This window comes from Chiloscyllium plagiosum, chromosome 2, assembly GCF_004010195.1.
Source record: "Chiloscyllium plagiosum isolate BGI_BamShark_2017 chromosome 2, ASM401019v2, whole genome shotgun sequence".
In the NCBI taxonomy this organism is placed as follows: domain Eukaryota; kingdom Metazoa; phylum Chordata; class Chondrichthyes; order Orectolobiformes; family Hemiscylliidae; genus Chiloscyllium; species Chiloscyllium plagiosum.
Genome location: NC_057711.1, coordinates 10,794,211 through 10,806,710, shown reverse-complemented (window position 1 = coordinate 10,806,710; position 12,500 = coordinate 10,794,211). Strand labels below are relative to the sequence as shown.

Sequence of the window (12,500 nt, the reverse complement as noted above, 5' to 3'; positions counted from 1 at the left end):
TCTGGATTAAGGAGCTAAAATTCTAATTTAATCAGGGAACCCTTCCTAACTGTAGTTTTTTAAACAGTCTAATGACTGATGGCTTGAGATCATTAATCTGTAGATAGTGCTGATGTGAATCTGGTAGAAATAATTTTGTTTTTGAGGTTTACACTTTTGACATAATTGTTTAACACAAACTGTGTATATTCAGAAATCAATTAAATGTGTAACCGCAAGTTTGAAGTCTACAACTGAACTAGTTGTTGAAAAATGAGGCCTTCGTTACTGTTGTATTTTCTATTTTTGTCCTTTTCAGTGCAAGCTGATTTTCTAAACCAAATCTTGAAACTATTTTAAAAGTTAAAATATTTCTGGAATTTAGATTAGTTTCCCTGAGCAATCAGTTGAAATATTGAAGTGCTTCAGAATAAAACAGACATGCAGACATGATATGGTAACCCTTCCCATTAGTTGTTTTGCACACACTGAATATTAAAATTAGTGGTTCAGAATATGAATTTGATGTGAAACTTTTGGTTCAAATTTTTTTTCCATGAATTAGGTGTGGTTTATCTCTGAGCCATTCCTAAGCATTATTTCCACTAAACATCATCCTGAACATATTTAACTAGATGATTTTTTTGGACTGTGACCTTAAATTGTATTTGACTTGTATGTGTCTTTAAATTTAATTTATAATCCTAGGTAATTAATAATTTATTGATTTTACTTTGTTTAAAAAAAACGCTCTGACCAAAATTGCTACCATCTCAAATGTCACAAGAAAATGCTTTTTAAATTCTAAACCAAGAGAAGTTGGTCACTAAGAATACTACATTTATTAATAATGTCACAGCTCACATTATTCTGTATCAGAGTTGGAATAATCAATGTAGCTTCATGTAGCTGTTATAAACCCTTGTAACAAATAACATTTATATTGTAAGTGATGCATTGAGTAAGATTTCCAGCTCCAAATTTTAAAATTACAGCAAATAATGCGGTTGCAGTTTTTCAAATACTCGTGTGTTTTTTTTTGAAAGAGCTATTGATGAGTTCACATGTATGAACATTCTGTTTGGTCTGTCTTGTCCATCTTTAACCAGAAGTTTGGCGTGGTTACAACAGAGTGATGGCTGTATCATAGCCCTGATTGGTTTGCTATCATTTTGTACGTAAGATTTCTCAAGACTAAGTAATCTTTTAAAGTTAATTTTTTTTAATGTCATGTCCTTTTTTTTTAAAAAGCAAAAGAGAGGATTTAAAAAAAAAATTCTGACTGTTCTAATGTGGTGGTCTCTCTCTATATATAGTATTAGTTGTGGTATTTTTGTTTTGACTGTGTTAAAATTATTTCTGGTGAAAAGGTGCTGTAATTTTTTTGTCAGAAGAATGGTTATGAGTGAGTATTCATCCTTCCATATCCATCCCAGTTTCTCTCCCCACCTTTTTTGTTTCAGGAATGATGAACATCCAAATTTTTTTTTAAACATTTTACATAAATTCTAAATGCATTATTACTGAGAGGAATAAAATAAAAGTCCATGGACTTGAAGCAACTCATGCTTATTCTCTCTGCACATTGTTTATATGCTTGGTGGGTTCTGATCAACTGGTCAAAGCTTCAGTATATGTACATTGAAACCCAGAAGATTGATTGTTGCCTGTGTCAGCTGCAAGTTATGATCAACTAGTCAGACCCACTCATTTAAGAAAAAAAGTATGCATGGAGGATTGGATCCAGCCTTTCTTTAAAAAAAATATCATTAAGTGCTTAAAAGTTTGCTTGTGGTGGTTTTGTTGTGGGGTGGTTTTGAAAAAGTACTTTGAGTGATGAGTAATGCTAGAAATCACTAAATTAAACATGATTACATTGAAAAATCTGGGTTGTTAATTCTAGTGTCCACGTCCAGGTTTTAAAAGATAAATTAGTATTATAGTTTCCAGTAAATGATTTATGCCAGTACAGAACTTTGGTGATGCCCACTCATGATTCTCACATTTAAAAAAAAAAAATCTCCTTCACCAAGCTTCTGGACTATCGATATCACACTACCACCCCTCCTTTCCCTTTACTGGTCATTTTATGCTTTAATTTTTGCTTTTGTGTAAATGTTGCAGAGCAATGAATCAATGATGTACGGGCACATGTTAGCCATTCTTGGCTTTGATACAGTTTCAAGTCCATTAGCTTCCTCTTGCAATTAAAATTACCTTAATCAGAATGAATTTATCACTGTTTTAAATTCAGTTCTATTGCAAATAAAATTCACTACTTGAAACCCCATATATTGGAGACCTCTAAAGTGTTGCAGCTCTGAGTCTAGTTATTAGAAAGCAATTTTTAATCACTATTTAAGTAATTTGTTACTTAAATGGATGTACTAAATCCTAATAGCTGGTGGAAAGATATTTTCTTACCCAGCAATAACATCCTTTTAGTTATAGGAGCACGTGATAAAATTACCTTTTCAGAATGATTGTTTACAAATAAAAATTGCGGGAAAATCTTATTGGTTAGCTATTTTCATTCAGCAAAAAAATGGTTTAAAACTTAATCCCTTGCTAGCAAGGTTTCAAAAGTGCACTCCCCCAAAAAAAGTATGATTGGTGGGGAGAATTCTTGAATATATTTATATGTATCATGCTTTAACAATTATGCAACCACTGATTTGAATTCTAATGTCTGAATGATTTTGGCAAACAAACTGCCAACATATTTTAAATTCTAATTTCTGGTGAATACTAGAAGCTTGGACCTTCTTAGTGTAGGGCTGCTATATATATATGTGTGTGTGTGTGTATGTATGTATATATAAAACATAATATGTATAATTACCAAATCATTGGTTCAATGCTCTTGCTGCAATCCATGTTTACGCACTGAATGTTTTTAGTAAATGCATGAATTATTTCAACACTCATGTTGATTAGCCATTGTAAAGCTGATCTACATACTGACCATATGAAATTCTTAATGTTTATAGTGGATGAAGGATGCTGCTGGCCCAATTCCCAATCAGTTTGTGCCACTAAACACTGACCCACGTGAGTTCAAAGAGATGAGGAATAAGGTAAGACAAGAATACTTAAAGCTAAGCACCACTATAATGCTTTTTTAATGCTGTTGAAGTGATTAGTTCTTGGAGCAGTCCAACATAAAGGGAAATTTGAATTTTGGAAGTTCTATTTATCAATTTTTTTAAAAAGAACATCGTAATACACCTATTTATTTCATTCTGCCATCCAAGTGGACTGTCTTGGTCTGTTGTCTCAAGCGTTTGTGTTTTAAGAAAAACTAGCATTTTGTTTTACGTAGCAAAGATGATTTAAAAAAAAGGTTAAGAAAATAAATTTGGCAGAAGTTTTGCACATTTGCCTAACATTAATCTGCAAGAGCCCTTGCAGTAACAAAAACATGAATTAGAAACTGTCTGTTCTAGGTTTGCCTAGAAACTGTCTGTTTGCGCTATCTTTAAGGAAACCATGTTTATGTTTGTGGTGCTGAACCAAACACTGAGCTGAGGAGATACTTTTATTTCAAGTTGCAGCCATGCATCTCCACCTTTCCAGATAAGGAAATATGGAAGCCACCAAATTCCTGCAGTTCTTTGCATTCTGTGTTCAAACTTCTGGGTCTTGCTATGCTATGCAGTTTGGGCGCCTGGGTAATAAAGAAATGCCTACTATAGTCACAGTATCTTTCAAAATTCGAATTTGGTGAGAAGTTACTTAAATTTAAACCGATTTAAGTTTTTCATAAGAACCTCCATGCTTTCCATTTTAAAAAAAAGTAAAAATTTTCTATAATACTGACCAGACAACAATCTGATTTAGCCAATACCAATCATATGAACTTAGAAAATTGGAGCAGAAGTAGTCCATTCGGCTCCTCAAGTCTGATGATTGTGGCTGGTATATTTACATTTTGAATTCCACATTCCCATCAAAACCCAGTGCCTCTACATTCCCCTGCCTAACAACTTTTTACCAATATCTTAAAAATATTAAAAATAATTTGGCTTCTGAGGCAGAGTACGAAAGTTGCACAACCCTTGGAGAGTCATGAAAAGGCAACCTCAATTTTAAAACCATTTCCCTTTGCTCTGACCCACGAGGAAACATCCTTTCACATATACCTTGTCAAGACAATTCAAGATCTTAGACACTTCAATGAAGTTCACCCCTCACTTTTCTAAATTCCATTGGAGAAAAGCCACAACTCTCCAACCTATCCTTAAAAGACAGTCTACTCATTCCAGGCATTAATCAAGTAAACCACTTCCAATCCATTTCCATCCTCCTTTTAGAAGGAGATCAATGCCAGGTACAGATTTCGGAATATGATCTCACCAATGTCCTATATAAGCATTGCATTCTTACATGTTAGCATTGTAGGAACTTCAGCTTTTTTTTTCATTGACTGTTGGGATGTGGGTGTCACTGGCTGGGTCAGCATTTATTGCCCATCCCTCGTTGCCCTTGAGAATATGATGCTGAATTGCCCCCTTGAACCGCTGGAATCCCATGTGCTATAGGTAGGGCCACAATGCCATAGGGAGAATATTCCAGGATTTTGACCCAGTGACACTGAAGGAACAGTGGTATATTTCCAAGTCAGGTTGGTGAGTGGCTTGGAAGGGACTTGCAGTTGGTGCTGTCTCCTTGTATCTGCTGTCCATATTCTTCAAGATGGAAGTGGTTTTAGACTTGGAAGGTGCTGTCTAAAGATCTTTTAGTGATTTTCTGCAGTGTGTCTTGTAGATAGTACACACTGCTGCTACTGAGTATCAGTGGTGGTGGGAAAAGATATTTGTGTATTGTGGATGTGGAGTACATGTGGATGTATTGCCAAGTAAGTGAACTGCTTTGTCCTGCGTTGTTAGGTTTCTGGTCAATGCTGAACTCCAGGATGATAGTTGGAGTTTGTGGTAACACCATTTGAATATCAAGGGCAGTGGTTAGATTGTCTCTCATTGCCTGCGAATGTCACTTGTTAGCCCAAGCCTGGGTATTGTCAAGGTCTTTCTGTATTTAAACATGGAGAAAGTGAGGTCTGCAGATGCTGGAGATCAGAGCTGAAAATGTGTTGCCTACCCTTCTCTGAGAATGAAAGATCAGTCCTCAGCAGAGGCCTCGCCTTCATTCACCTACGCTCTCGGATTAATGAGAGAGCGTGACATCAAACAATTCTTCCGCCGCCTTCGCCTCCGTGCCTACTTCTTTAACCAAGACTCTCGATAGCTGGTCGTGTCTTTTCGTGGCTAGTTGATGTTCATGTATGCGGGTTGTTAGCTGTCTTCCTGTTTGTCCTATATAGTGTTTTGTGCAGTCCTTGCATGGTATTTTGTACACTACATTAGTTTTGCTCATGTTGGGTATAGGGTCCTTCGTTCTGGACAACAACTCACCAGAACGAAGGACCCGATACCCAACATGAGCAAAACTAATGTAGTGTACACTATGGAAGGTATTCTCAACATGAAGGTGGAAATCTGTCTCCAAAAGCAGTATGCATCAGTCATTCTTATCAGTATTGTTATGGATAGAAGCAACAAGTAGCGATATGGGGTAGGTACTCATTGGCAGGATGTGACTAGTGGTATCCTGCAAGGATCTGTGTTAAGGCCTCAATTATTCACATTATTTATTCACTGCTTGGATAATGGCACAGAAATTCATATATCCAAATGTGTTGATGACACAAAAGTTAGGGAGTATTGTAGACAGTGATAGCATAAACTTACAAAGAGATATTGATCGACTAGATGAACGGGCAAAACTGTGGCAGATAGATTTCAAGGTAGGCATTTGTGAGGTTATCCATTTTAGACTGAAAAAATATAGATCAGGGTACTTTGTAGATGGTATGAAGTTAAATACAGTGGATGTCCAAAGGGACTTGGGGATTCAGGTGGTTTGATCTTTAAAATGCCACAAACAGGTGCAGAAAATAATCAAGGCAGTTAATGGAATACTGGCCTTTAAATCTAGTGGTTAATTTTATTTAGTCCTTGTCCCACGTCCTCTATTAATTTTTTTGGGACTTGTAGCAAGCTATTCTTCTTTTTCTACTGGAAATACTGAGGCAAAGTAACTATTCAACATGTCTGCTATTTCCCCATAGTCATTGACAATATCCCCACTTTCAGTCTTGAGCAGGCCAACATTGTTCCTGAGCATTTGCCACCCCTTCATGTATCTAAAATTTCTTATTGATTTTGATGTCCTTTGCAATCTTCTTGTCATAACCCTTTTAATACCTCTTGTGAACTGCTCATGGCCCTTTGCTGGTCTTTGTATCCTTGCTATTTGGAAGGATCTATGCTTTTGCAGTTTGTCCTTTTTTCTCATGCTGTCCCCTATCTCTTTAATTGTCCATGATTTTATTTTTTCTGTGGAATTTTTCCCTCTGATATAAACTGGCTCAATTGTTACATTAAATGTTTCTTTAAGTATCCTCCACTGTTCTTCAGTTGTTTTTCTCTATTAGCAGATTTTCCCCAGTTTAACTGTGGACAGTTTCTGTCTCATCTCATTAGAATCCATAATGTGCTCCTTGCTTCCTTTCACACCATTGGATGGAAACCTTCATGTTCTGGGGATTTGTCACTCTTTAGTTCCATTAATTTCTTCATTAAGGGATATAAAGACACAGAAGCTGTGTGCAGCTATAAAACCCTGGTCAGACCCCACTTGAAGAACTGAAAGCCCACACCTCCCCCCTCACCTCCCTCCAAGACCCCAAAGGAAACTTCCATATCCGCCACAGATTCACCTGCACCTCCACACACATCAGCTATAAAACCCTGGTCAGACCCCACTTGAAGAACTGAAAGCAGACCTGGGCACTTGGTCTTGGCCTTGGAGTACAACACAAGTTTACAAGAATGATATCTGGACTTCAGGAGTTTGGCTCTTGAGAGTTTACACAAATTACACCTGTTTTCTCTGGAATTTAGAAGTTTTAAGGGGTGATATGATCAAAGTCTTCAAGATAATCGTATGAAAAGGCAGGGGTAAATAAAGATAAATTATTTCAAATGGTTGGGCATTCTAGTACTAGAGGGCATAGTGGTATTATTGCTGACCCAAATTATGTTCTGGGGACCTGGGTTTGAATCCCAACTTCGCAGATGGTGGAATTTAAATTTAAATTAAATTCTGGAATTAAGAGTCGAATGATGACCATGGAACTATTGTCAGTTGTCAGAAAAGTCTCCAGTGATTCGCTCATGTCCATTAGGGAAGAAAACTGCTGTCCTTGCTTGTCTGGTCTGTGTGACTCCAGATCCACAACAATGTAGTTGACTCTTAACTGCCCTTTGGGCAATAAGGGATGGGCACTAAATGCTGGCCTAGCCAGCAATGCCTTCATCCTGTGAATGAATAATATATTTTTAAAAATTCAGGGACACTGTTCAGGAGAGATGTTAAGAGCACTTCTACACAGTAGTAGAGGTTTGGAATTCTTTTTTTCTTTCTCAAACAGCCGTTGATGCTGGATCAGTTGTCAATTTTAAATGAGTTAATTTTCTGTTAAACAAAGGTATTAAGGAAGATGTGTCAAAGGCAAGTATATGGAGTTGGGCCACAAATCAGGCATCATCACATTGAACAGTGGAAAAGGCGTGAGGGGCTGAATGAGTCTACTCTTGTTCCTCTCATAATAAAGTGTCCCATTAAATGCTTTGATTACATGATCAACCTAAGTTGCTAACCTTTTTTGAGAGAGAGAGAGAGAGAGAAGTTTGTAACCTCTTTCGCCCACAGGTGAGGTCCAGAAGACTGAAGAATAGCTAACATTCTTCCTTTATTTAAGAACGGCAGCAGGGTTAATCTAGGAAATAATAGGCCAGTGAGCCTTACGTCAGTGGTATGGAACTTATTAGAGAAAACTCTTAGGGGCAGGATTTACTCTTATTTGGAAAATAATAGATTTGTTAAAGGCAGTCATCATGGCTTTGTGTGGTCTTGAGGTTTTGAGGGTGTAACAAAGATGATCGAGGTTGACGCAGTGAATGTTGTCGAGGTGGATGTTACTAAAGCACTTGACAAGTCTGTCATAGGCTGGTCCAGAAGATTAGGTCACATGGAATCTACAATGAGTGGTAAATTGGATACAAAATTGACTTCCTCATAGAAGACAAAGGGTAGTTGTGGAGGGGTGTTTTGCTGACTGAAGGTCTGAGGCCAGTGAGTTCTGTGAAAATGTAGGTGGTCTGATTAGTAAGTTTGCTGATGACTTGAAATTTGGTGGAGTTATGGGCAGTGAGGAAGGTTATCAAAAGAGGTTTTAGGTGAGATGGGGAAAGATTTAAAAGGGATCTAAGGGGCAACCTTTTCATGCAGAGGGTGGTGTGTGTGTGGCATGAGGTGCCAAAGGAAGTGGTAGAGGCTGGTGCAACTACAACATTTAAATGCCATCTGGATAGGTATATGAATAGGAAGGGTTTAGAGGGATATGGACCAAATGCTAGCAAATGGGTCTAGCTTTCTCTCGGATATCTGGTCAGCATGAGTGAGTTGACCGAAGGGTCTGTTTCGGTGTTGTACATCTCTATAACTCTGTGATACAACAGGATATAGATCAGTTGGAAAGTTAGGTAAAGAAATGGCAGATGAAGTTTTATCCTGATGAACGTGTAGTGATGCATTTTGGACAGCTACCTGCAAGAGGAAAGTGTACAATAAATGGCAGGACCCTTAGGAGCATTAATATACAAAGGGATTTTGGGGTGCAGGTTCATAGCTCCCTGAAAGTAGCAACATAAGTGGGTAAGGTGGTAACAAAGGCTATTTGTCTACATTGGTCAAGACATTGACAGTTAAAGTTGAGAGTTAAAGTTGGCAAGTCATTTCGCAACTCTATAAAGCTCTAATTAGGCCATATTTGGAGTATTGTGTGGAGTTCTAGTTGCCACACTATGGGAAGGATGTGAAGGCTTTGGAGAGAGTGCAAAAGTGGTTTACCAGGATGTTGCCTAGATTGGAGTTTATCCAACCTCTTCTTTTAACTAATAAAGTTGGATTGTTTTTGCTAGAGTGTCCGAGGCTGAAGAGTGACCTGATAAAAGTATATAAAATTGAGAGGCGTGAATAGGGCGGTTAGTCAGAGTCTTTTTCCCCCCCGAGTGGAAATTTAGGAGGCATAGGTTTAAGATAAAAGGACGAAAGCTAAAAGGAAATGTGCTCTTTTTTTTGTCAAGCCTATTAAGAATGTGTGTGTGTTTCAATGAGATTACCTCTCGTTTCTTCCAAACTACGATGTGTACAGTTCAAGCCTGTTTAGCCTTTGTTCATAAGACAATCCCTCCATACTGGGGATCATGCTAGTGAACCTTCTCTGAATTGCCTCCAGTGAACTTGTATCTTTCCTTAAATAAAGGGACCAAAGCTGCTTACAGTACAATGGCTATGGTCTCACCAGCACCTTGTACAGTTGGAGTAAGACTTCTCTTATACTCCAGCTCCCTTGAAATCAGGGCTGACATTCCTTTAATCTTCTTGATTACCAGCTGCACCTGTGATAGCTTTGTGTTTTGTGTGCAAGTATTCTAAATTCCTGTGTGTTGGAACTTTCTGTAGATTTTGTTTAATTAAATAATATTGTTCTCCTTTCCAAAATAGCAACTTCACATTTTCCAATACTATACTCAGTTTGCCCACTTAATCTGTTAATATTAATCTGTTAATATTTCACTGTTTATATCACTCCCACAACTTGCCTTTCTACTTGCTTTTGTGTTGTCCGCAAATTGGGCTATGGTACATTTGTTTTCTTTCTCGAAGTGATTAATAAAAATTGTAAACTGTGTACAGGAACATTGGCCACAGTGCACTTTAGGCATCCTAATGGTCTAGCTCCACGTTACCCTGTACTGGTGCCAGGGGCTGATGAACTGGAATCCACTTCTCCCATAGCCAGTCTTTGTTCGATGTATTCTAATTTTATGCACCATACTCCAATTTGCATGCAACTTGAATAATCCAGTGATTATAAACTTGTGGTTCTGCTTTGTTATTTTTTTAATCTAGTTCTACATTCTCTCTAGAACCACATTCTAGACCTCATATGTCACTGTGCTCATATATGCAATGACTACTGGATCCTCCAACTGCAGTGTCATTAGATTAGATTAGATTAGATTACTTACAGTGTGGAAACAGGCCCTTCGGCCCAACAAGTTCTGCTTTGTTATTTTTTTAATCTAGTTCTACATTCTCTCTAGAACCACATTCTAGACCTCCTATGTCACTGTGCTCATATATGCAATGATTACTGGATCCTCCAACTGCAGGTTCATTTCCAGCCTAAACAAATGCTCTAAACTCTGGCATTGGGTAGGAAACACAAGTAGTTAGACTGCCTTTTTTTTTGCTGCAGAGAACAATCTCAATCTCCCTTATTATATACCATCACCTCTATACTCTCTCCCATTTACACCCTCACCCCCTCTCCATTTCCCTCCCCTTCCCATCTCTTTTTCCCTCCTCCCCTTTCTCTTTTCTTGGGATCAGTGATTACTTTCTAATGTTCTAGGTTGTAAGGTGCCTAAATCATCCAATACTAGATTCAACAACCCTGTAACAGGTGGGGCAAATGCTGTTCTCAGAATACGGCAGGTGGACTATTAGAGTTTTTGTATGCTCCATCTTTTGTTTTCTCTTGTTTTCAATCTGGCCTCCTTTGAGATGCTCAAAACACTTGGCAGCTTCGAGGCATGTTTCTCCTCCAGTTTGGTGGTATCTGGCTGGAGGTTCATGAATCAGTGAGAATATTGAATAATTTTGCAAGTATTTTTGCCTACTCCTGGCCCTATTTTGTATGCTTCCATTTGGGGAGGCGTCACTGTGCCTATGTCTCCAACTCAAATGGGGAGCCAGAAACACACTGCACTGTGGAGTGGTGTGAGCAGGCTATAAAGGCAGTTTGTTTTCTGGATATTTATGCTTTTGTTTTATGAATGCATTGGCCATAGTTTGGAGATCAGATCGAAGTGTGCCCACTTGGAAGCATCATCTGTTCACTGCCGCTCGTGCCAGAAGTAAGGAGAGTGTTGATTCTGGACTGGAAATGTCACCGGTTAAACAATTTCCTGCTTGTCCTGTATATTAGCTCCACATTAGGGAAGCTTCAGCTTTTCAGAATATCTATTTCCTGTCCTTTCCTTGTGTCTTTTGTAAACACTTACATAATTTGCTTTTAATTTATCTTATCTCTGGTGTCTCACTACCAAATTGTAAATTATTCCATTTTCCAGTATTTCATTTCTTCTAACTTCAGTTCTTGTTCTTGATACAATACTGAATCTGTGATTGAATATGCTATGGGTTCGCAAATCAATAAAAATCATTTTAATTATCCACTCAAAAGATTTTTTAATTATAAGTGCCTCCATTAAATTCTTTCAACTATTGTTACACTGGAGGAAACATGGAACATAGAACATTACAGCGCAGTACAGGCCCTTCGGGCCTCAATGTTGCGCCGCCCTGATATACAAATCTGAAGCCCATCCCACCTACATTATTCCATGTACGTCCATATGCCTGTCCAATGACGACTTAAATGCACTTAAACTTGGCGAATCTACTACCGATGCAGGCAAAGCATTCCATACTCTTACTACTTTGAGTAAAGAAACTACCTCTGACATCTGTCTTATACCTATCTCCCCTCACTTTCGTGTCCCCTCGTGTTTGCTGAACCATACTTGGAAAAAGGCTCTCCTTGCCCATCCTACCTAACCCTCTGATTATCTTGTATGTCTCTATTAAGTCAGCTCTCAACCTCCTTCTCTCTAACGAGAACAGCCTCAAGGCCCTAAGCCTTTCCTCGTAAGACCTTCCTTCCATACCAGGCAACATCCCAGTAAATCTCCTCTGCACTCTTTCCAAAGCTTCCACATCCTTCTTATAATGCGGTGACCAGAACTGTACACAATACTCCAAGTGTGGCCGTACCAGAGCTTTGTACAGCTACAGCATAACCTCCTGGTTCCGGAACTCAATCCCTGTATTAATAAAGGCCAAAACACTGTATGCCTTCTTAACAACCCTGTCAATCTGGGTGGCAACTTTCAAGGATCTGTGTACATGGACACCGAGATCTTCTGCTCATCTTCACTCCCAAGAATCCTACCATTAGTCCAGTACTTTGCATTCTGATTACTCCAACCAAAGTGTATCACTTCACACTTGTCCACGTTAAACTCTATTTGCCACCTCTCAGCCCAGCTTTATCTGTCTCTCTGCAACCTACTACATCCTTCGTCACTATCCACAACTCCACCGACCTTAGTGTTGTCTGCAAATTTACTAACCTTCCTTTCTAAACCCTCATCCAGGTCATTTATAAAAATGACGGACAGCATTGGACCAACACCGACCCTTGTGATATACCGCTAGTAACTGGACACCAAGATGAACACGTTCCATCAACTACAACCCTCTGTTTTCTTTCAGCAAGCCAATTACTGATCCAAACTGCTATGTCTCCCACAATCCCATTCCTC

General features: G+C 38.5%; 1 protein-coding gene across 13 annotated transcripts in view; it reads left to right on the top strand.

The window, feature by feature from the left end:
- The window catches only part of add1 (adducin 1 (alpha)), a 173,513-nt gene that overhangs the window by 122,864 nt on the left and 38,149 nt on the right, over window positions 1-12,500 (top strand). For all 13 annotated transcript variants that reach the window (XM_043703905.1, XM_043703897.1, XM_043703915.1 and 10 more), the window contains one exon: window positions 2,970-3,056. In XM_043703905.1, the coding sequence (XP_043559840.1) occupies window positions 2,970-3,056 (87 nt within the window). The remainder of the gene's footprint in view (window positions 1-2,969; window positions 3,057-12,500) is intronic.